At 40.4% G+C, this 25,779-nt stretch overlaps 1 protein-coding gene across 3 annotated transcripts in view; it reads left to right on the top strand.

Annotated features, from left to right (window-relative positions):
- The window catches only part of PRKG1 (protein kinase cGMP-dependent 1), a 1,248,331-nt gene that overhangs the window by 155,335 nt on the left and 1,067,217 nt on the right, over nt 1-25,779 (top strand). For 2 of the 3 annotated variants that reach the window (XM_042959915.1, XM_042959911.1), the window contains exon 2: nt 14,649-14,815. In XM_042959915.1, the coding sequence (XP_042815849.1) occupies nt 14,649-14,815 (167 nt within the window). Of the gene's footprint in view, nt 1-12,859; nt 13,124-14,648; nt 14,816-25,779 lie in introns of those variants that run through there. The other variant, XM_042959912.1, reaches the window with a different exon arrangement.

Below are 25,779 nucleotides of genomic sequence, written 5' to 3'. Positions count from 1 at the left end.
ACCCCTGTGTTGAAAGGAGTCTGCGGAATAAAGCCACAGTCAAAGTATTTTTAAGTGATCTAGAATAATTAGCATGGTGGAACTCACTGCTCACTTTTACTAGTCGAAAGCGGAATGTTCCTTTGTAACGAGTAACCGAAGCATGTCAGAGCTACAAAGGCCGGTGATTTAAAACTAATCATATTGGAAAGTGTGCCTTTGGCAAGAATCAGCAGGAAAAGTTGGCCATCCTTTTCCTTGAAATGCTTCCTTTCCGTCCCTTTCCTCATCTATACTTGCCTATTCTGGTGTTTTTCCATTATCTTTGTGAGCGCTTCTCTGTGGACCACGGCCCCAGGCTGGTTGGGTTCTCTGTAAAATTTTTTTTTTTTTAATGCTGTGCTCACCACAAATGTCACTACTGTCTGTCACCATACGACTCTAGTACAATATTAGTGACTCTATTCCCTATGCTGTGCCTTTCACCCCTGTGGCATATTCATTCCATAACTGAAGGCTGTGTCTGCCACCCCCCTTCACCCGTTTTGCCCAACCCGTCACTCCCTTCCCTCCAGTAATCATCATGTTGTTCTCTGTAATTATGGATCTGCTTCTGCTTTTAGTTTTTTGTTTGTTTTGTCTTTCAGATTATACCAATAAGTGACATGATGTGGTGTTTGTCTTGCTCTGACTTATTTCACTTAGCGTAATACTCTCTAGGTCCGTCCATGTTGTCACAAATGGCAAGATCTCATCCTTTTTATGGCTGAGTAATATTCCTTTGTGTATATATACCACATCTTCTTGATCCATGCATCGATCAGTGGACCCTTGGGTCACTTTCACATCTTGACTGTTGTAAATGATGCTACAGTAAACATAAGGGTGCATATGTCTTTTTTTCAATGTTTATTTTTGAGAGAGAGACAAAGCACAAGCGGGGGAGGGGCAGAGAGAGAGGGAGACACAGAATCCAAAGCAGGCTCTAGGCTCCAAGCTGTCAGCACAGAGCCTGACGTGGGGTTCGAACCCACAGCCGTGAGATCATGACCTGAGCCGAAGTCCGGCGCTTAACTGACTGAGCCACCCAGGCTCCCCGCTATGTCTTTCTGAATTAATGTTTTCATTTTCTTTGAGTAAATACCCAGTAGTGGAGTTACTGGATACTATGGTATTTCTATTTTCAATTTCTTGAGGAACCTCCGTACTGCTTTCCACAGTCGCTGTACCAGTTTGCATTCCCACCAGCAGTGCATGAGGGTTCATTTTTTTCCCCACATCCTCACCAACACTTATTATTTCTTTTCATTTTGATTCTAGTCATTCGAAGAGATGTGAGGTGATATCTCATGGTTTTGATCAGCACTCGCAGATGATGAGTGATGTTGAGCATCTTTTCGTGTGTCTCTTGGCCATCCATATGTCTTCTTTGGAGAAATGTCTGTTCAGGTCATCTGCCCATTTTTAATTGGACTATTATTATTATTGCTATTATTATTTGGTGCTGAGCTGTCTATATGAGTTCTTTATATATTTTGGATACTAACCCTTTGTCAGATGTATCATTTACAATTATCTTCTCCCATTCAGTAGGTCGCCTTTTCATTTTGTTGATGATTTCCTTTGCTGTGCAGAGGATTTTTATTTTGATGTAGTCCTAATAGTTTATTTTTGCTTTAGCTTCCATTGCTCGGGAGACGTACATATAAAAATGTTTTGGGGCACCTGGGTGGCTCAGTCAGTTAAGCGTCCGACTTCGACTCAGGTCATGATCTCGTGGTTTGTGAGTTTGAGTCCCACGTCGGGCTCTATGCTGACAGCTCAGCGCCCGGAGCCTGCTTTGGATTCTGTGTCTCCTCCTCTCTCTCTGCCTCTCCCTGCTCGTGCTCTGTCTCTCTCCGTCTCTCAATAGTAAATAAACGTGAAAAAAAAAATTTTTTAAATGTTGCTACAGCCGACATCAAAGTGATTACTGCCTATGTTCTCTTCTAGAAGTTTTATGGTTTCAGGTCTCCTATTTGGGTCTTTCATCCATTTTGATATTTTTGTGTCTGGTGTAAGACACCCGTCCAGTTTCATTCTTTCGCATGTCACCGTCCACTTTTTTCCCGGCACCGTTTTTTGAAGCAACTGTTTTTTCCTCATTGTGTAATCTTGCCTCCTTTGTCACAGATTAATTGACCCTATAAGTGTGGCTTTCCTTTCGCGTTCTCTGTTTTGCTCTGGTGACCTACGTGTCCGTGTTTGTGCCAAGACCCCGTTACTTTGAGGACTACATCTTTGTAGTGTGTCTTGAAACCTGGGATTGGGATACCTCCAGCTTTGTTCTAATTTCCCAAGATTGCTTTGGCTCTTTGAGGTCTTTGGTGCTTCCATACAAATTTTAGTATCGTTTGTTCCAGTTCTGGGGAAAATGCTGTTGGTATTTTGCTAGGGATTGCACAGAATCTGTAGAGTGCTTTGGGTAGTATTTTAACAAAATACTACCTTTCCCCTCATTTAATCCTACGTGAAGTCTCAGAGCTTCTACCTGGAAAATATACTTCGAGTTTCACTTACATTTCTGGCCATCTCTGCCGTCACCTTCCTAACCTGAGTCGTCACTCTTGTCTTGTTTGAAAATACCGCAGTGGCACTTTCCGGGGCTCTCCTTCCCTTCTCCCACTTGCACCTGTCTCCTTTCATTCCCTGCAACCCTAAGTGATCTCTTAAAACTATGAATCAGGCCGTGTCACTCGCTAACCTCGTTTCACTGTTAGTAGCTTTTCATTTGACGAAGACTTGAGTTCTTTTCCTCCAGTCTTCAAGCTCCCATCTAAACCAGCCCTGCTTACATCCCCCAGTTTCACCTCCAGCCCTCCTTTCTCCTGCTCAAAAGGCTCTAACTACCTTCTCCAAACTGGAGTCTGAAAATAGTCTGTTCCTCTTGCCGTGAGTGCCCTCCTCCTGTGTTTGGGGCATCTTATCCTTAAATCTTAGCCTAAGTGTTCCATTTCTAGGAAGGTCTCTGTTTCAGACCCCGAATAGGTGTTCCTCTTTAGTTTGCATTCGGGACCCGTTTTGTAAGCTTCCACTTTTTCTCTTTCAACTGTGTTATTTATTTACCTCTGTGTTGTCTTCCCTCTACGACCAGAATCACAGCTCTGAGAAGACAAAGACCTTATTTCACTCATCCCTGGGCCCCCAGTGTCATGTGTGAGGCACTGAAGGCATGCTTGGTGAATGCATGAATAAATGAATGAGCGAACGAACGAACGAATCTAATGGTCAGGTGCCTTGCAGACCACTGTCTAAGACTCACTGAGAAACCTGGGGTCTTGAAGAAAGGCTGTGGGGTGAAAGTGCAATGTTATGTCAACTGTTTTACTAAGTTGGGCAACTGATCTGTTTCTGGAAGTTTTTATTGGGAGGATAAGGTGAGACGACATGTCTAAAACACCTCGAGTAAATATACCCCGAGGAAGTTCTTCTTGGCAGTTCTGCCTGTACCCGGACTCTACCCACAAGGAGAGTTAGTGTCCTCATGGATGACCTCCCCTTCTTCACATCCCTTTGTCCAGTTCATGTTCCTCTCATTGCAGAGACTGACAAAAAAGTAGAAAGTGGGAGGGACTGTATGCAGAGGGTCTGTCCAGCAGTTTCTTCCTCTTTGGTGGCACATTCCCAGCTGGGGGTACATCATAACCCAACGTCTCCATAAAGGAGTCCCTTGAAATCTTGGCAACCCCCACCCCAGGAATATTGTGCAAGCCCTTCATCCCGCCTGCCCCCCAAATCCGTGTGTTCCTTCTAGCTGCCTCGGGTTCGGGGGTCAACATTTCAGGCTCAGTTCTGCCCTTTGGGTTAATTCATTTAGATATGTATGTCCAGACCCACTTTTCCTCAGTGCCCCAGATGCTCAGCTGCCGGCTCCCCTCCCTTCTATAGCCTGTTTCAGACTTCTGGAACCTTGGCCTGGCAAAACCCTGAAGTCCCCCTTCGATTGGCTGGAATCCTTCAGACACTTTGAGATCAGGTGCCTACAAATGTATGGTCTGCAATTCCAGTGTACTTTGTGTTATCAGCCCTCTGTCTTCTGTATTTATTTATTATGCTCAACCCCCTTGGCTTCATGGCCTGCCTAGATTTCTTTATGGTTTCCCTCTTTCCTCTTGTCCTTCACTCACTGATGACTGTGACCTTATTTCACAAGGGACACGTTTTTGGGAATGGCTTTCAGATTTGTAGGCACGACTTCGTTCCATAAATACTGTGCTCGTGTCAGCAGCTACTCTAGGTCACTTTTTCAATCATTTGGTGGATAATTACGGTTGCGTTTCAAACCCATCAATCACTATTATCTGTATTTACCTGCAGTGGCAGAATTTGAACCTAGAATTGTTGCATTGGAAATATAATAAATATTCACGGTTTGCCACTGAAAGGGACACACTTTTAAAGGACAGCGTGTTACAGGGTGATAGATAGTGGATTCAAGTGACAAAATCACATTGATCTCCCTCCTTCCCTTCCTCCCTACATTGACTTCTTTGACCAAAATTTAAGATAGCCACCTTATCAAATTAGAGCACAGAAACCATTGTATTAACAGGTTTTGCTAGGTTTATAAATTCTCCATATTAGATTTCTACTGTAAAATACGTCTCTGGAAAGCATTTAATGTTTAACATGTCATATTCATTAAGAGGAAACTTTTGCACACTTTCTTTCGCCTTTGTATTTGTATACGAAGTCCATCTGAGGCAGGCTTTTAGGAAGGAAAGGAGGGAGAGGGAAAAGGGGTGTGCTCACAACAGATGTTTGAACACCATGGAGTAAATGAGTTGAGTTCGGGGTACCTGGGTGGCTCAGTCAGTTTAAGCATCCAGCTCTTGGTTTTGGCTCAGGTCATGATCTCACGGTTCGTGGGTCCGAACTCCCATCTTGGCCTCTATGCGGAGCATGGAGTCTGCTGGAGATTCCCTCTCTCCCTCTCTCTCTGGCTCTCCCCACTCACTCTCTCTGTCTCTCAAAACAATTTAAGACAATAAAAACAAAACAGAAAGCAAGTGAGTTGAATTCCATTGTCGAATTCAAGAGGTGATTTTGTATTAGAGGTTATCTCCCTGTGAAAGCCACAAGACATAGTCATGCTTTGCAAATGTAGAGAATGAATTGGATCAGAGCGGAAATCTCCCTGAATGAACCATCACAGAGTTCTTTAAACTATAGAATTCTTGTCAAATGGCCACAGTTCCCTGCTGATGCTGGGGCAGTGGATTTATTGAGTCTTTGCCCAATGGCTGAAGGCACGGGAAAGAGAGACAGGCACAGAGAGAATCAAAGATGTAGAAAGAGAGACAGAAAGAATGTGAATGTGTGTGTAATGAAGGAAGGTCTGAAACATGTTGATTTCAGGCTGCAGGTCAGTTCCCCTGAGTTCTCCTTTAATCTCCAACATGGACTTGGCAGGCGTCTAGCCCCTTTGAGCCTCTGTTTTCTTATCTGCCACATAGGGATAATAGTAACATCTGTTCTACCTACTTCACAGGTTTGTGGCAATAATAGGATGAAATGTTAGATGGGGAATTGTTTTGAAAGCGTGCAGTGCTCTCTGCAGATAAAAGGTCATATTATCCAACCGTAGCATTCTTAACTTTTGCAGAAGTAGAGATAAATGGGAAGAATGTTTGCTTTTGGATTTCATAATTGGGATAATTTATTCACATTGTCAACACAATTTTGTATCGTGGGCTTGTAACTCACACAGTTTAGTAGAGCGAGGCTTAGGAGTCCCATGGGTTTATCTTTAAATCCTGATGCCTATTGGGATGCCTGGGGAGGGGGCTCAGTCGGCTAAGCCTCCAAATCTTGGTTTTGGCTCAGGTCATGATCTGATGGTTTGTGAGTGCAAGTCCCACATCAGGCTCTGTGCTGACAGTGCAGAACATGCTTGGGATTCTCTCTCTGCCCTTCCTCTCCTCATGTGCGTGTGCGCTCGCGCTCTCTCTCTCTCTCTCTCTCTCAAATAAACTTAAAAAAAAATCCTCTTACCTGTCATGTACTAGTTGGGGGACATTGGGCTGGTTATACAGCTGCTCTGAGCCTCAGCTCCACCGTGGCAAATTCAGCAAGTCGTTGTGGAACTGAAGTGACATAAGGCTCCTTGCTAAGGACATGGATTAACCAGATAAATAGTGGTTGTAGCAGCAGCAGCAGTCGTAGTCTACCTACTACTGTGATCTCATGTTGTCACCACTGGTTAATCTTTTCCACTCTGGTTGAGAAGCTTGGAAACCACCGAGCTTTTACAGCTAGGAGCATAATTGTTTGGTTTTTAAATTTATTAAATATAAAATTTATTTTAAAATTACATTTATTAAAAAAGAATTTCTCTCTCTCTCTCTCTCTCTCTCTCTCTCTCTCTCTATATATATATATATATATATATATATATATATATATATATATATATATGTCACCTCCCTTTAAGCCGACTCAGTGTGTCTCATGGATTAAAGCCCAATGCAAGTGAAGCTGTTTGGAGATGCAATTGAACCAAGTTTATCAAAACAGATGACCTGTTCCTTAAGACCCGAGGGTCACTGTTACAAGGCCAACTTTGGCTCTCGTTTTCTGGAAGCAGCACCAGAGGAAGTCATGAATGGCCCAAGACCTAATTTTGAGCCAGTAGAAAGTACACATATTTGGCGGGTGGAGGGTTTATAGAGAAACATGTTATTTTCCTGCTGCTGAATTCAAACAAATGTTAGGTAATTGACAGTAGAATGCAGCATATCCCAGAGCTTCATCTGAGAAGCACCTGAACAGCAGGAAGTTTTTCTAAAATGATTTCTTTGATGATTAACTTCAACGTCATGCCCTTGAACTTACCGAAATGGCCGTGGAGAACACACAGTCATAACTTGAGGTACTAGGTTTTCAAGAGCTACACGGAGCATCGTGGCACCCGTAGGCAGGGTCACCCGGGGTGGCGAGGCACCTTGCTGGATGTTCCTGGTGTGATCGTGTTGACCTTGTTGGAAACGAGTGAACTCTAAGGGATCACCATTGTTGGAGGGTTTTGAGAGAGGAACAGTTGTTTGACGGTGTTGAATTGCGATTGGGCGTATAAATATATGTCACGTGTTTTCTCCTTAATCCTTGCTCTGTTTTTCAGTTTAGATAGCTAAACTTTAAAAATAGAATTCATTCATAATAGACGAGGCCACATGGTTCTTCCATTCTGTAATGTAACGTGTACGGTCTTCTTGATTCTCACGGAAAGCGCTTTACGGAGCTTCTGTGAAACCCCACGGTTCTACTTCCGTGGTACGAAAGAGAAACTCGGAGGATGAGCGTTTGATCTGGCCCTTTTGGAGACTGTTCTATTTTAAGTCAGGCTCACTCGCGTGAAGTAGCCGTAAAATGTATCTCTAGAGCACTGAATGACTTGAATAGTTGAGCGCAAGACTGTAACATTGACTTGTTGGAAGTTGGTGAACACGTACAAAGAACAATAACTTCCTTTTCTTTCAATTAGCACAAGTCTGCTCCATCTGTTTGCATTGAAGCGGTGATTTCAAGAGCGACTTCATATTGTTGTCAATTTGAATAAGTACAGAGCATTAGTTAAAAACGAGGAGGCTTGAGTGATTTTCGAGCACATAGGTCTTGTGGGTGAACCATCTTCTTGCCCCAAGCATTTTTTTTTCTTTAGAGTTGTAATATCTCAATTTCATTTAGACTCTCATCTGTGTTAGAACAACAGGATAGTTTTTAGAAGGGAAATGGCAACTGGAAATGATTTGCAATGCAGGTGATTGAGAAAAGATTACCGTCAGTGGTCAGCAAGAACTATGTTGCTCCCATGTCTTTTGGCCCAGCTATCCCCGTGTGTGGATTTTAGGTCCAAATGCCGCAAATAGTTTTGATCTCTTCATGACCGTTTCTGCTACAAGAGCGAGCTGGCCAGGGCAGAGTTGGCTGATGTGAAAATACAGGCTGAAACTTGTTGAAAACCGATTTTCAGTTGTGAGGAAATATCTAAATTGGTCAGTAGCTTTGCGGGATTGAATTCTGTCTTTAAGCAACGTGGGCAGATGGAGATTTCTTAGCTCTCAGCCAGCTTAGACCTGCAAAGCTCATGCGGGAAAGCTGTTGGACCAGAGATAGGACCCACTGTTGAGATAGAATTGTAACTTGTTGGGGCGGCAAGAGCGGGACTCCAAGAGAGTCTCTTGGTTGCAGGTAATTACCCGGATAGTTCACAGCAGATGAATGGAGTTACCTTGTCGAGGTGAGTCCCGGGATTGGAAACTCTTAAGGGGCTTTGTAATGACTTTATGTGAGTAAACCGTCCGTTTACTTCCGATGAGACTTCTCAGGTGCCCTCTGCAGACTATACTGCAGGTAAGGGCGGCTTTGAAACTGCAGTTACTGCTTCTTCTGACTTGGGAGCCTACAGCTGACCATCGAGAGCTAAAAGGACGGAGTCCTGTTTGCGCTTTTGTAGTGAAAAAGCTGATTATAGACGCTTTACACTTTTAAAACCGTTTTTGGCTGATTTTCACTCATAGTAGTAATTTAATAGCTTTGACTGTTTTTTAAAGTGCCTGGAAGTCTTTGAAACGGAGGGACTGGGTGATAATTCTCACGTTTCTGGGCCCGGACCTCCTGGCCATATTTGCTATTGCCTGGTGTGTGTTCAGGGCGAAATGAAAGAGAGGCTTTGAGTGGAGAGTAAATTCTAGGCCTCTGAAGACAGCCTGAAATTGGACATGCGACCTCTTTCTTTCCCAAAATGCATAAGTGGCCCAAGCGTCAGTGATTCAAAGTCCAAGGAAATGTAGGACTTCTGAGACAGGGGTTCCCACGAGCTTTAATTATAAAAATTCCTTATTAACATAGTCATAAGTTACAGTTTTGGCCCCCGTTAATCGATGAAATACATGGCAGAAAACCTCCGTGAACTCAGAAACAGCTTAAAGTACATTTGTATTATTTCTGTTTTATGTCTGATCTACCGCCCGTCAATCATCTCTCTTCCATTCCTGCCCTGCGTCCCTGTAGCTTTAGAAAACACTGCAATGTCATCACCATGTTCCAGACCCTAGGAGACCTGCCTCCTGCCTGCCTTTGTAATCTCGTTCTCCTGGCCCTTGGCTTCTTGTTCGCTCTGTCCTTCAGCCACAGAGGTGTCCTTTCGGGCCTCTGGACAGATCGAGCTCATTCCAACCTCTGCGCCTTTGTGTGTGTTTTTCCTTTCAGTTAGAATAGTCGTCTGCACAATCTTCCCGTGGTTGGATCCTATTGTCATAGAGTCCTCGGTTCAGAGAAGACTTCGTGACTCCCCAGCCTAAACAGCCTTCCCTGCTCTTTGAAATAACGCTAGCCCTGTGTAGATACTGCAAGGCACAATAACCACGGTGTAGAATAGCCTTTGGTTTAATGTTGAGAAAACTAATGAGGCTCTGTTTATTAATAGTGAATAATGCCGGCTTCTTTGTTAGAGAAGTAGGTGTGTATTTTCCAACACTTTGCTAGAATTGCCCGTTTTTACTAAAGCTTGTGTAGGAAGATTATTTCTATCAACTATTTGCGTCTGTTCAAGAACTTTCCCTGCAGAAGTAGAAGGGGAAGTGGGTTTTCCAAGTCATTTTATAAAACCTGAAAGTGGGGAAGACTCAAGGCTTTTTGTGATTTAAATTTAAATGATCTGGGGTTATTATGTCACCTAATGAAATTTTTAGAGAAGGAAAGGATTATCATGTTGGTTTCAGCACTTATAAATTAAGGCACATTAAATTCTGAGGGTGTTAGAAAAATAATCTATATCCAGCAATTTACTGGAGCCAACTCTTAACTGGCTCATATAGGAACTGCTTGTTAAATTTTCAGGAATTTTGCAAGCAGGTTGACTTTACATTAGTAGACTTGAAATTGGCTTGAAATTGGCTATGGTGGGAGTATTTATACCATGGAAATTGGCAAATGCTACAAACCAAAGCTTTTTTTTTTTTACCCCCTCTATGGAGAGGGGGTGTTTACCAGCACACCATTTATATATAGCCAATATTTCAGAGGCTGACAGTTTGATGATGACGAATCAATAGGGTGAGCTCAAAATAACCAAGTTCCTTTTATGGTGTTTGTATTTCCAAAGCCACACATTTGGAGCACGGAAGAAAAACAATGTTAATGGATTGTTTATACACAGAAGCAGACAGGAAGGATCAAACATCAAGATCTTTGTGTTTGCTTCTTACAGTCCCCAGGTCAGGCTGCTGAATTCGTGCAGCCTGTTGTTAAAATATGTACTCTGAGCGAGAGCAGATAGCCGCCTTCTGGAACTTGTGATAGCAGCTTTCCCCAGCTCCCAGACTGATCACCAAGCTCGCTGGCATCGCGTGCAGCATCATATTTTAGGTACAGCGAGTGTCTTAGACTGTGTCTCCAGGAAAGAGAAGGAGTCACAGGAGACTGAGGTGGAGGCTGTGATCGATTCTAGTCCATAAGGTTGGAGCAAAGGGAGACGAAGAATTGACCCAGTGGCTCAAGCCCTCGGTGGGAAAGGACTTAAGGGAGACTCGTATGAAGGGGCAGGGCGTTCACGATTGCTCCCCGACAAGAACATCTTTGGGTTACGCCACACAGAGGCATGAGATGGATTGTTGGTGACGTTTCAGGGACAGGTGTTTTATTGGATGGTATTGTGTGAAAGGACAGGTAGGACACAGGTCCTCTATTTCTCAGTGTGTTTTGAAGTGACACAAACACATACGTGACGACCCCCAGTTTTTGTTTCTTCAGAGACTTGAGATCGGATGTCCTCCATTTCAAAAAAAATCTGAGAAGCAACAGCAGCCTGAAGTTCCCCTCCCCCCCTGACTTTGTGGTCAACATTTGGAAAATCTGGGTCGTTCTAAGAGATTGCATTAGACCTCAGGGTTTCACCATTTCTGAAGTCTTCACAAAACAGGGTAATAGTCCTACTTAAGAGAAAAGAGAAATGCTTTCTTCACCCATCCTTGGACTGAAATAATTATTTTGGGGAGAATAGGGCTCTCCTTCGAAGCTGGTGGCATTTCTAGGGCTGAGATTTGTAATGGAGCACTATTAATGTTTCCGAAAGGATAAGATGCCATCAGTGGCTCCCCAGGTAGGGATTCTGGGATTGATAGCCTCCAGGAGTTACGATATTAGAAAATAAGGACCTATTGATGACCTCACTCTCTGACCCAAACAAAGAAAATAAAGGCATTTTATGTGAAGAGATTATTTAACTATTTAGTTAAATTAATTTCCTGAACATCAGCTAGGTCCTGGTGTTGGGAAATGTGATCCTAGAACAGTAGATCTCAGGAGTCACTCTGAAGGTGCTGCTGCCATTCCTGACATCAGAGATGGTGAAGATAATTAAGAAAGGAAATGTCATGGTAGTCGCAGATGGGGACAGAGTTTTGCATAAAGTTTTGGCAAGCTGGAGTAAATGGCTGAAAAGCCCTGCCTGACTGATGTAAAAGTCTCACTTGAAAATGTTTTAATGTTTATTTGTTTTTGAGAGACAGAGAGAGACAGCGTGAGCAGGGGAGGGGCAGAGAGAGAGAGGGAGACACAGAATCCGAAGCGGGCTCCAGGCTCTGAGCAGTCAGCACAGAGCCCGAAGCGGGGCTTGAACCCACGAACATTGAGATCATGACCTGGGCTGAAGTCAGACGCTTAACCGACTGAGCCACCCAGGGGCCCCAAAAGTCTTACTTTTAGAATAGTCTATTCTGAAGTTCTTAACAACTGGCTGTCTCTGTATTAGGTGAAAATCCCTACCATTAGTATTTAAACGCAGGCCACATGAACAAGAATCTATTGCAAAGGGTAACATTGAATATGCCAATAAAAGACATAAAAGAATATGCCAAAAAATATGTCATTGTTTCAATGAGAAGTGGATGAAATTAGATTATTTTTATTTCTCCAAATAGCACAGTGACTTTTTATAAACTGCCTTTAAAGTGATTTTTCAATATGAAAAAGCATGCCCCGTTCTAGAAAATTTTATAAAGAGACAAAAGTAGAAAGAAAAACATAATTCTGTCACCAAAGGCAACCAATGCCAACATTGTGTTTATTTCCTTCTAAAATTGTTTCGGGTCATTGCTGTGTATACTCTGTTATGTCCTTTCCCCACCCCCCCCCCCTTTTTTTTTTTTACTGCTGCTGCAATTAATACTGTTACCATCTTTTTTTACCTACCATTTCCTGAAAAGTAATATTACGGTCTTCACATAAAATTCTTCTGAGTTGGTAATTTTTTTCCAGTTTTATTAAGAAATGATTGACATCATCACTATGTAAGTTTAAGGTACACAACATGGTGGTTTAATTTATATATATTGTGAAATGATTACCACAGTAGGCTTTAGTTAACAGCCCTCATTTCCTATGGATATAATAAAAAGGAATGAAAAAAATTTCCCCCAACAAGTTTCTCTCTGGGTCATACAGCAGTGTTCACTGTAGTCATCAAGCTGTCCATTCCGTCCCCATACTTAGGTATAATGGCAACTCTGTGCCCTTTGACAACCTTCCTCCAATTCCTTCTTCTCCTGTCCCCCACCTCTGATAACTGCAAATCCGATCTCTTTTCCGTAAGTTTGGCGTGCGTGGGTGCGCGCGCATGCGTGGGTGCGCGCGCATGCGTGGGTGCGCGCGCATGCGTGGGTGCGCGCGCATGCGTGGGTGCGCGCGCATGCGTGGGTGCGCGCGCATGCGTGGGTGCGCGCGCATGCGTGGGTGCGCGCGCATGCGTGGTGTGCGCGCGCATGCGTGGGTGCGCGCGCTTAAATTAGATTCCACACGTAAGTGAGGTCATATAGTACTTTGTTTTTCTATGACTTATGTCACTTGACGTAATGGCTTCACAGTGCATTCCGGTTGTCACAAATGGTCGGATTTCCTCTTTTATGGCTGAATGATCTTCCATAGCGCGCGCGTGTATACGTTCTGCGTATTCTTCATTCATTCATCTGTAGACGCTCCCGTTGTTACCATGTCCAGGCTATTGTAAATAATGCTGCTATGGACATGGGCTGCAGATAATCTTTTAAAGTTAGTGTTTTTGTTTCTTTTGGTTATATTCCCAGAAGTGGAATCACTGGATCATATGGTAGGTCTATTTTTAATCTTGTAAGAAACCTCCATTCTGCTTTCCATAGTGGCTGCACCAATTTCCATTCCCACTGACCGTGCACGAGGGCTCCCTTTCCTCTACATCCTCGCAGCATCTGTTATCTCTTACCTTTTTGATGGCGGCCATACTGATGGAGGTGAGGTGACACCTCCTGGTTTTCTTCTATTCTAAATTGCCTTATTCTCTAAATTCTCCTATCTCTAAGTTCTCACATAAAATATTCTCTTAGTCTAACAACAATTCTGTTTTCTGCTTTTTCACCTAAATATAGTGTAGGAATTTCCCCCATACCGTTACCATTCTTTCTGAAAATTTTTAGTTGCTTTGTCACAATCCCTGGTAAGGGATTCAAGAGAGAGACTCAAATTACCACCATCGTTAAGCTCGGCAACACTTTCCTGGGTGACCACTTTGAATTCCAATGATAGGATTTGTAAAAATATCTTCCCCGCTGACTACCTATTTAATCCATGTCTAAATCATGTCGTGTTTAAAAACATGTTGTGCAGTAGAGTTTTATCTTCCTGGGCACCTCACTCTAAACTGGTTCAAGAAAGAGATTTTCTTTGAAAATATGTTAAGTATGGATGAGGAACTACCACGTTTCTACCGGTTGTTTCAAACGGCTAATTAGTCCAATTCTTACCAGTTTTTTAACCCAAATATTACTCTTGAGTACCTGTACCGTAACTAACATTGTGTTGACACTTGGCATAGAGAGAAAAGTAAAAATGATCCCCATCCACGTGGGGCATAAAGTCTAGTGGAAGAATCACATACAAATAAGCAAACAAATAATTTTTTACTGTAATTATATATAGTGCAATACATCCTAATGTTCTTTTATAATATGTAAAGATAGCGGTAAGAGTGTGCCATAAACAATTTTTAAAAAGATTTATTGTCTCTTGTTCACATTTATTTTTAAAAACGCTTTTAAATGTGTATTTATTTTTGAGAGAGAGAAAGAGACAGAGTGTGAGCAGAGGAGGGGCAGAGAGAGAGGGGACACAGAATCGGAAGCAGGCTCCAGGCTCTGAGCTGTCAGCACAGAGCCCGACGCGGGGCTCGAACCCCTGACCCTGCGAGATCACGACCTGAGCGCAAGTCGGATGCTTAACCGACTGAGCCCCCCGGGCACCCCTAGTTCGCATTTATTCTTAAACTAAGTTGCAAACTTCAATTTAAAATGCTCATCTACTGGCTTTCTCCCAATCTTCATGATTAAAGAACATTCTGAAACAAAATGGAATATCACACTTCGGTTTGTTTATTGGTTGGTCACATGTGCATTAAATGATAGTGTATTTAAAGGAAATTTTCTCCGCGCCTTTCCTACTGCCACAGAATTACTTTGTTCCTAGGTCTTTCAGAATACGATTGGATTCCTAACAAGAAAATGCATCGTAGTGTGCCAGAACACTCTATGGCTCTGCTCAACTTCACAGACTATGAAAACGCTTGTCAGATGTGCCAATAAATCTTCCCTCTCTTTCCCTAGGTCCAAGGATCTCATAAAGGAAGCTATCCTTGACAATGACTTTATGAAGAACTTGGAGCTGTCGCAGATCCAGGAGATTGTGGATTGTATGTACCCAGTGGAATATGGCAAAGACAGCTGCATCATCAAAGAAGGAGACGTGGGGTCACTGGTGTATGTCATGGAAGGTATGGTTCGTAACCCTGAGCCTCTGACATTCAAATATTCCCTTTTTGTCTTAATCAGCCCACACATAGAAGGCCATGGATTACAGGGGATGGTTCCATGTTTCCCTCTTTTGTTGTTGGGAAACAGTTTGAAAAGAGGCGGGACGCGACTTAAATACACTGGTTGACTAGTTGTACAAAGGGTTTGTGTTGAGAATATTCATCTGAGAGTCGAGGATATTTTTTAGACCTGGGGAAAGGGTGACAGTGTGAAGGAAGGAAACGCTGTTTACTGTGCTGTGTAAGTCTGCACACTGTCAGGTCGTTGAGCAAGCTCACGAAGCTTCCAGAGAAACTTGGGACCGTCGGGAAGTATTCTTGGTCAGATAATCAAAGTGTCAACTCTACTTTTCATTTTCAGGATATGACTGGGTTTCCTGCTATTGTGCTTCTATAAAAAGAGAGTGTTTTCAGCATTTTATATGTGTGTGAAAGAGATAAATCAGACCGGTCAGATGGCCTGTTAGCTGCCTAATTAATAAGAGTGATAGATTGTTCCATAGATGTTGCGCAAATTAAGATAGAAACCGTTTTGGAAAAAAAAAAAAACAATTGAGGGAGGCACCATACAAATTTATTTTATGCCCAGACAGATTTTCATATTGTTCATTTCTAGCTTGGAGCTTATAATGCCATGTTTTCTTTCTGGTGGGGGGGAACAAAAGCCTGAGGTCATGACCAGACCAGCCAAGGAGAAAGTGAGTTCAGAGGTGCCTATAAGATCACAGAGTGGCCATACAGAAATCACAATCAATTTACAGGTGGTGATTGGTGTTTTAACCAAAGCATTCATGGCAATCTCCTAGAATTCTCAAGTTTATAGGTTGTTGAGAGAAGGGGCGTTATTTGGGCAAGTGACATCACTTCTCTGAGTTTAACCTAATTTCTATATTTTAAAAAAAGGCACTACTTGTTTCTGACAGTGGTTCTCAACTGGTGGTGATTCTGTCCCTCCACAGGACATTTGGCAATGCCTCGGGACAGTTTTGGTTGTCACAGTTGCAATGGGGACGGGTCGGGGTTGGGGGGAGAGGCTTCTGGCATCTTGTGGGTAAAAACCAGGAACTCCGCTTTGCCAGGCAGGCGCCCACAACAAAGAATTATCTGGCCCAAATTGTCCTTAATGCTGATATTGGAATGCCCTGCTTTTTCTGTCTTTACAAGATTGTTATGAAGTTAACATGAAACAGTCTGAGTAAAAAATGTGTAATGTACAGTGTAAAATGTTATAAAATAGCAGTAAGTAGTAGTATTTCCACCAAATACCTGACAGTATATAAGAAATGTTCTTCCTGCATATGTCATTCACCTTTTAATTTTCCTTTGTAATCTTTTTTTGACATATATTAGGCATTCAACTTTTAACTCATAGTTTCTGTCTTTTTTTTTTTTTTTTTTTTCTCTAGAAGTGTTCGGCTTTTGTGTCAGTGTTCTAAAGTTTCTCCCCGGGCCAAAAAGACATAAATGTTCAGCTAGGCTTTCTTCTGGATAAAAGCAAGAGCCAGTAAACAAAAACACAAACAGTATTCACTTGCCAGACAATTGCAGGGGAAGGAGATGAAATTATAGGGCGAGAGCGTATGTGGGTAGTGAGCAAAATGGATGAGAAAGAGGCGAGAAATATATCGAGGCCGAGCGTAATCTATAAATACAGAGGGATGTGTTAAGGAGTGCTAACAATTACAAACCAAGTTAAAGCATTTGTTAGATTACAGTATATCAGTGGTTTCATAGTTGATTTTTCAATTAATTCATTGTCAGGCACGTTTGTAAGAACATACCTATTGTGGTAAAGCGAGGTAAATACCTTACCTCAGCCTTTTGCAAATGCTAATTATTGAAAATCCATTCAAGAAATGGATATTTTGAAAACCTGTGTGTTCACTTCGCCTTTATGTTGAGTATCTCTTACGAAAATAGGTTTCTGCACAACCTTGCAAATTTTTCTAAAAAAAATATTGTTTATGCATACTATTCTGTTTTCTAAGACTAACTGCAAGTCCACAAGCTATGTTAGAAGAAGCTTAGAAGTCACAGTTGATGTTTATTGAGTGCTTAGAGCAATGCCCAACATACGGAGCATGCTTTTGCAAACACACTCCATGTATAAAATTTATTTAATCTTCAAAACAATCCTATGAAGTAAGGGGCAGTATTTATTATTTTTCTTTATAGATGAAGAGACAGAGGCCCAATGAGGTTAAGTAATTTGCCTGGGTCTCCCAACTAGCTTATAGTAGAATTAGGATTGAACCACGGTAATCTGGATTCAGAGCTCCAGCTTTTGACTGTAGGGCTATGTGTTAGCCCTTTACTGTGTTTCTCTGGTTCTCCAGAGAAACAGAGCCAATAGATAGGTAGGTAGGTAGGTAGGTAGGTAGGTAGATAGATAGATACTGATGGATAGATAGGTAGATAGATAGATAGATAGATAGATAGGTAGATAGATAGATATCGATGGGTGGGTATTTATTTTAAGGAATTGGATCATGTAACTGTGGGTACTGGGAAACCCAAAATCTACACAGTGAGGTGAGCAGGCTGGAGATCCAGGAAAGAGTTGGTGCTACAATTCAAATCTGAAGGCCGACTGCTGGCAGAATTCCTTCTTCAGTGGAGGTCAGTCTTTTTTCTGTTGATGCCTTCAACTGATTGGATGAAGCCCACCAACATTAGGAAGGTCATCTGTGGCTTACAGTCTACGGATTTATGTGCTAACTTTAACTTCCTTCCCAGAAGGGTCTAGGATGATATTGGACCAATAGTATCCGGTGATCATGACCTAGCAAGTTGACACATTGAATTCACCATCCCAGGTCCACTCGTTGTCAACTCTGCCTCTGTGTGCATCTCCTCAAACCATGCTTGAGCTCCAAATAAAGACAGCAACAAGGTCATAGCTCCACCTACCGTGAGGTAAAGATTCTGAGTATAACTGAAAATCCACTGGCACTTTCCCCCCAAAAGAGCACAAAGTCCTTGGGTGATATTTACTCTTCTCCTTGATATGCCCTAATTTAAATACTATGTTGCACAACTCATACTTAAATACTGAGATGTAGTCAGTCCATCTTATGATACATGATAAGGGGATATGAAATAGGAAAATGAAAATTTTGTGCACACACACACACGCATAACCATACACGCAAACATATTTATGACAAAATAAAGAAGAAATACCGATGGCAGCCTTTCCTAGGTAAAGGTAAAGATACTCATCTTTCCTCCATTGCTACAAGCTAATTTTAATAAATTTTATTTATTTTCCTTTTACCTCTGGATTGACTAAATAGCGAGCTCTCTTAATTATCTTTTTTAAAACAGGGTTTTAAATAGTATATAAATATTCAGAGTCACAGATTCTGCAGTGATTCTCTTGATATACTTCAGTTTAAACTCAGTAAAATGACGATAATCTTATAAAATGAGGCCGATCTGTCCCCAAGCTGTGATTCTAACCAGTTCCATGTAACTTTGGCTGATCTCGTGCTAATATCCTTGTGTCAAAATAATTTCAAATTAAAAAAAGAAAACATCATTTGAATTTTTATAAGTTTTAATTGAAGAAATGTTTCATTGTTTAATTAGTTTTTTTATCAGCGTATTTAATCTTCTCAAAATTTAGATAGCAATGTTCTTGGTATAGATGGATTTTTTTCATCTGCAAACATTAATATTTATAAAGAGTATGCCATGGCAACAATGGGTGAGTGGGCTATGCAAGATCATTCACAAACTTGCTTATTATCCAGACATTCAAAAAAACACCCAGGGAGTTTACATGGAATATCACTCCAGTTTTCCCTGTCTCCCTTTACTTAAATGAAGTTTCTTTGTGTAATGCAGTTTAACATGTGCCTTAAGTGATTTTTATTTTAGCTGGGCAGGGTCCCAAGTATGATTGCACACCTAAATGCCAGAATTTCTCATCGTTTTAGCAAAAGAGAATAGTTATATGGTAAGACTTCACTAATTAGGATGACTGGGGAAAAGTCATCTGGGGGTAGTGTAAATATATTATCATGTATTTTCAAGCAAAAGGAGTCGTGTGACTTTCAGATACTTAAAATTGCTGGCTTAGAGAAGTTTCAATTTTAAGTTTTGATCAGAATTGTTTGGAGTTCCTTTCTGAGGACAGCAGTTTAAGTAGGTTACATTGCTAAGGCTCTCTTTACATTTTAATTACGTTTTCAACTGTGTAAATGAGTCTTATCAAGTACTTGAATACAGTTTATTTTCTTAAACAGACATTGGCCTTAATTATGATGTGAAATTTGAAACTGTCCTTACGTTCTTGCCTTGCCTTGCCTTTTCTTATCATAAAGATACATTTTAGCCTTCTATCATCCAACACAAAACATAGTCTGATTTAGTGACTTTTGATGGTGATGTGATTAAAACATCTTTTCTGTGAACCTAATGGAATATTTTCACATTGAAAAGTGTTGAATTTGTATCCATCAAAGTGGCTGATTTGCTTAGCGATACTGGTTTTGCATGTTTTCTGTGATATTTCATTGTGGGAGCAGGTACATTATATTTTGTTTTCTAAAAAGCAGCAAGTTATGTATTTAGTGTTCTTTGAGCCTTGGCTAATTTAAGTTAAACTTCTTAATGAAATTATCCATTCTTTTATGAGGTTATGAGGTTTAAGTTAAACTTTTTAATGAAATTATCCATTCTTGTATGAGGCTATGAAATTATCCATTCTTTAATGATAATAGCTTTTTATCAACTACGTATAAACACCAGGTACTTCAATCATTTTTATAGGTGTTAAATTTTAATCTTCATAGTACCCCTTAGGAAGTAGGTATTATATTATCTGCATGTTAATAGCTAAAAGACCTGATGATAGGCCAGCTGAATGAATTGGCCAGGATCTTACAGTCAGTCTTTTGAGGTGCAAACCTGGGCCATCTGCTCTGGCGTCGCCCATGCATGATGACTGGGCAATGTTAACTTTCCAAGGACGGATTAGGAGTACTCGTGTGACATATTTATTATGTATTATGTATTATTATCCCACTTTGAAAAGCCCATAGAAGACGCACAGCATTAAACCATAGGGTAAAAAAATATATATATGGTTTGATTATTTTCAAGGAAAGACTAGAACTTGAATGGCAATAGTTCCAGAAGAGAATAACCCAGATGTTTCTATGAATATCTCTTAGGCCTCTCTGCCCCCTTTGAACATTGAACTGCTTATTGACCTCTGCATTGATCTTCGACCATTCAGCCCTCTCCTCTGACCGTTTCCTCTTCCTTATTGAAAGAGCAGCTGTGACTTGGCTGAATCTTGGTCCACCTCTGTGTCCTTACTTGTTTGTGACTCAACTTTGCCGTGCACCTTGAAGGACCTATTTTTTCTGCATGTAATGAAAAGCATTGATCTTTTTTTTCACACAGGCTTTTTAAAGAAGCTCTTTGCAGACTTTTAATATGACCTTTGTACACGGATGCTAAGTGATATTTGACTGTTGACATCGACATTCAGGAGCTAGCCTCCCCTTTCCGTTCTCACTGTACCAAGATTGCGCTTTTTCCTTCTGAAGACCAAGTCATGGGGTCACCTGCTTTCTCCGTGGGTTGATAACCAGGTCTGTGTGTTCGGCTGATGTCTAACACTGCTGATGCTTCAGTGTGGACACGAACCATCCTGCCGGCCACCCTTCAAAGTTACCTCACGTAACTTGATGATACTTCAAGCACTGTTCCCCTTTCCCACTGAAACATTCTTGCTGTCTTTATGTAATTAAATGATGTATGAAAGCTGACATTCAAAGAGGGATTTTTTAGAAAACTGAACATTAATGATGAGCCTCACCGTGCCATTTGGCATTCAAAACACTACCTGAGAGTATGAGGGAACTGAATGCATTTTCATATGAATGAGCTCTCCCAGTAACTTTAACATGAGAAACAGACAGTTTTGTTCTCCAAAATCAGGGGTCGCCTTTTGGCCTTATGAGTTTTTCTCGTTCCTCTGAAAGCTATCTTTAAAATAGTTGAAATACCCGTGCACTTAAAGTTTTTTACTGTTCTTTCACTGGACCGTGGTTATGATGTTAATGTTAAAGAGCAAACCTATGCCCTGCTTATAGAAAAAACAAAGCAGACGTCTATTTATAAGAAGTTCTCGTAAGCCAAGAGAATCTGGAAGTATTAAATGCAAAATATTAAACTCTATTTCATTTATGGAGTCAACGGTGAAGACAAGGGACCGAGATATTTAGATGGCATGGGGGTATCATGTTTATTTTGGAGTGCCAAGCTTCAAAAAAGCCTTTGATAGACTTGACCAGGTCCAGGTCAATATATATACATATATATATATATATATATATATATATATATATATATATGTGTATATATAGTGTGTATGTGCGTGTGTATACACACACAATTTATATATATATATTTTATATATATAAAATATATATAAATAAAAATATATAAATAAAACATTTTTTTATATTTATATATATTTTATATATATATAAATTGTGTGTGTGTATACACACATGCATATACATTTAGACATTGTTTCACATATAGATGGGGAGTCTAGGAAGAGAGGATAATGTTTTAGATACTGAAAATGCTGTCTCTTGAAAAGGGAATTAGTCTTCATGAATCTTGAAGAGCAGAGAAGAAATGCCAGTTCCAGGGAAGACTTTGGAATCAATATGCTGCTGATAACATGCTCCGGGAGTGAAAGGAGCAGGTTGATGGGGTGGCAAGAACAGCATCTTGGGAGGCATTGCAGCCTTGACTCCAAGGCACCTGCTTGGAGGAAGTTCGTGGGGGTGGAGGAGGGATTCCCTGCGGCTGAATCATAAGGCATCTCCGTCCCTTCCCTAAACTCCCACATTCTCAGTCTGTGGGTTTGTGAATGAGTGTCCTAGTAGCTAGTCTTTGAGCACCTGGCCCTCTGAAGGCTTCCTCTCACAAACTTGCCTCTACACGCAATGTGGTGGTTACTTTGAAGTGTTTTTGTACCCTATGATTGAAATCTAATAATACCACACGAGTTTTTCTGTTACTTCATTCTTTTTGCTTCCATTCGATGTTGCGCTGTTATAACCCAATTTGTCCTTTCTGCTAAGGATTATATTCTGATTATTTCCAGTTATTTTGCTCTAGGTTACTAATGTGGCCGAGCATCTATTCATATGTTCGTGAGCTGTCTGTGGTTCTTTTGTGAAGTGTCTGTTCTGGTTTTCTTCCCATTTCTCCCTTTGGATTGATTTACTTTACCTAGTTCAGATTTTCATCCCTGTCGATTACATGCATTGCAAAGTATCTTTCTCAGTCTATAGCTTTAATTTTTACCCGTTTGTGAAATCTGCTGATGAACAGAAGTTACTAATTTTACTGTAGTCAAATATATCAATCTTCTTGGTTTGTGCTTTTTGTATCTTTGTAAGAAATCCTGGAGGGTGGTATTTTTGTCCATGAAGGCATGTACTTAAGTTGGTGTAAGAGGAATTATCTGTCAAGGAATAGATCCACATTTATAATCTAAATGAGAGTTGTCCTTTTCAAAGCAGGAAGCTGGGAAGGCAATATATTTTTGCTTCTGTGTTCTTTTTCCACAATGTATTTGAAGAATTCTTTATAAATTGTCCTTAGAGGACAGTACATATTTTTGTATATGCTTATTTTTTTTCTTTTTTGTCTTTTTTCTGTGAGGGTATATTTTATATTTGGAAATAATTCCAAGTCATTTAGTGACAGATTTGACGAACAGGGGTAGGTGATGAAGCGGAGTGATACCTTTTCCCTTTGTTACTAATATATATGCACCATCGTAAAGTAATGACATTTGTTGTACAAGTCAGGAAAAATTAACAAGATGTTTTAAGGACATAATTTATTGAAAATTTATTCTGAAGGATGATGTTCTTTTTTTAAGTTTGTTTATTTTTGAAGGAGAGAGAGAGACAGAGCACAAGCAGGGGGAGGGGCAGAGAGAGAGGGAGACACAGAATCCGAAGCCGGCTCCAGGCTCCGAGCTGTCAGCACAGAGCCCGATGCGGGGCTCATACTCATAAACCGTGAGATGGAGACCTGAGCTGAACTCGGATGCTTAACCAACTGAGCCACCCAGGCACCCTTGAAGGATAATGTTCGTTAATACTCATTAGGCTACCTACATCTTTGTGTGATTTTGTAAAAATAGCCTTATCACATTGTGGTTCTACTAATGTCCTCTGTTTTCTTTCCAAACTGTTAATGGTGGAATTGATTACAAACTGTTAATGGTGGAATTGAATTTATTACATTAAGGAGGGAAATAGTGTGGCTCCTTACCTTTGAGGACTCCTGAAAGCTAAAATCTTTGAAAATCGCTGTGGTTGGTTTTTTGTGTTTTTTTTTTTTTTTTTTTTTTTTTTTTTTTGAGACCAAAAAAGTTGGAAAGCCATTATTAAAAAAAGCAAAAAAAAAAAGAAACTGAAATTGATAAAGGAGATCATACGTTATGTTAAAAAGGTATAAGTATTTTTTTCTTACAATTAGTTCATAACAGTTACGGGTTTTATTTCTGTGCTGGTTCATTTTGCTGCAATATCCATCCCTCCATTCTGCAGTTTTGAGAGAATGGCAAATTTTAAAGTTTAAAAATATATTTTCAGTGAACATTAAAAATGAAAACAGCGTAGCTGAAAAAAATGGGAAGAAAATAGAGATTAGTAACTTTTTGGCAGTAGTGTGATAAGGCATTGATTTTCTGCTAATGAGGGAAAACTTACTTCGGCCATCATTATGTGAAACTGTTGGCTGGCTTGCATGCTGAACGTTAAACAGGCTTCTGACATTGTTGTGGGTTCAGTTCAAAATCACATAGATGTATTTCTGCAGAGACTTTCAACAAGCTTTTGAATGATTTTTGTGGGGGGCTGGATAGACTAATGCTGTTCATATCCATTCCTCTAATGAAAAATCCCTGAATGGTTAGCATTTGTGTTGGCATGTGCTCAAAGGGCTGGGCAGATAGGAGCTACTTCCCAGCACAAAGAAGCTGCCTGGTGTGACTGCCATGGCAACAGCCCCCCACCCCCACCCCAGGACAAAGGACCAATTGGAATTGGTCTCTGAAGTCCTTATTGGAATTCTCCCATGACTCCGCATTTGAGAAATGCAGCCTGTGATAGCACATACGTTATCTGAAATTAACTACTGTAGCTTTGGAAGGTTGAAGTCTGAGTCTGATCTTTATATCTAGGCCCTTCTGCAAACTCCTTTCTGATGAAAATGAAAATGTTTTTGTGCTAAAGCTTCTTTTTTTTTTTTTAACTTTTATTCAGTTTTGAGACAGAGAGAGAGAGAGCGCGCGCGCGTGCACAAACGGGGGAGGGGCAGAGAGAGAGGGAGACAAAGAATCTGAAGCAGGTTCCAGGCTCTGAGCTGTCAGCTCAGAGCCCGATGCTGGGCTTGAACTCAGGAATGGTGAGATCATGACCTGAGCCAAAGTCCATCGCTTAACGGACTGAGCCACCCAGGCGCCCCTAAAGCTTCTTAAGTAGTGCACGGAGATATAAAAGTATGATAGATGGTTTAAGATGGTATTAAAATTAATTCCTGAAAATTCACATTTTATGCATATTTAAAATATCAAGAAATTATTATTGACTCTATTTATGTTACTGATTTATGTAATGTCATTTTTTCTGCATTATTTGCCCAACTTCACCAAAGCTGGTTGTTTTTGTGTATAATGAAACCACCTTTTAGTTATTCAAAGGAATATATGGAAGCAAATGATTTTAAAACAAGACAGAGTATTTACTATTTACTACGTGCAATTTTATGTAACTTAACAAGAACACTTAGGTTACTTTGTATACTTTTCATTATCAAAGCCGATTAAGTTACTCTGTTCATTTATCAATAGCAAAGCTGTACTAGAAAAATCATCTGGTGAAGGTGGCCAAAGTATTATGAAAGGTGGTTTCCCATGTCACCAATACCAATATGCAATGGTGTATTTACAGAGGAAAGCTAAAACTTTTCACGAAATCATAATTAACAGTCAATGTGCTTAAAATTTTCCTTCAGGAACTGATCATGCTTCTTTAAAATATCACTTATTGGGGCTCCTGGGTGGCTCAGTCAGTTAAGCGTCGACTTCAGCTCGGGTCACAATCTCGCGGTTTGTGCATTTGAGCCCCTGCATCCGGTTCTTTGCTGATGGCTCAGAGCCTGGAGACTGCTTCTGATTCTGTGTCTCCCTCTCTCTCTGCCCCTCCCCCGTTCATGCTCTGTCTCTCTCTCTCTCAAAAATAAATAAAACGTTAAAAAAAAATTAAAAAAAAAATCACTTATTTTCCACTGGCAAAAAGTGGGGGTATTTGTTTCCATTAGAGTTTAATTAATAGCCCATTATAATAACTTTTAACGGAAAGCCATTTACATACTCATCAATTTTTTTTAATTTATGTGATTAGAAGATTATAATTCAGTATCATATTTTATATTTAACTTGTTTTTACAGAGCATCATTTTATATTATTCTTTTATTGTGTTTTATACTGTTTTAGAATATTTAATACCTTCAGCAGTATTCTTACTATGTATTTATGGTGTCCCCAATGTTCTAAATTGAAGTCATTTTTTTAAAGATTTGTATAATTTGCTCCAATATTTCCAGTGCAAAGATTTTTATTGACTCAGCCTGTTGTGCCCATGTGTGTATATGAATTTACATGAAACGATTGCTTCCCAGAGTTCACATTATATTTTAGGAGATGATGGGGTTGTTACTATAATCTATAGGATTCTGTCAGTGGTTAAATTCAAATTTATAAGGAAAATAGAGTAACAACAATAATCATAAGTATTGATGATGAGGCTCCCCAGTGATTTAAAACTCAGTCTGCAAAGAAAAATACTTAATTTATAGGTTTTTTAGAACA

Source organism: Panthera tigris, chromosome D2 (genome assembly GCF_018350195.1).
Source record: "Panthera tigris isolate Pti1 chromosome D2, P.tigris_Pti1_mat1.1, whole genome shotgun sequence".
Lineage (NCBI taxonomy): Eukaryota > Metazoa > Chordata > Mammalia > Carnivora > Felidae > Panthera > Panthera tigris.
This window is presented reverse-complemented; position numbering and strand designations above follow the sequence as displayed.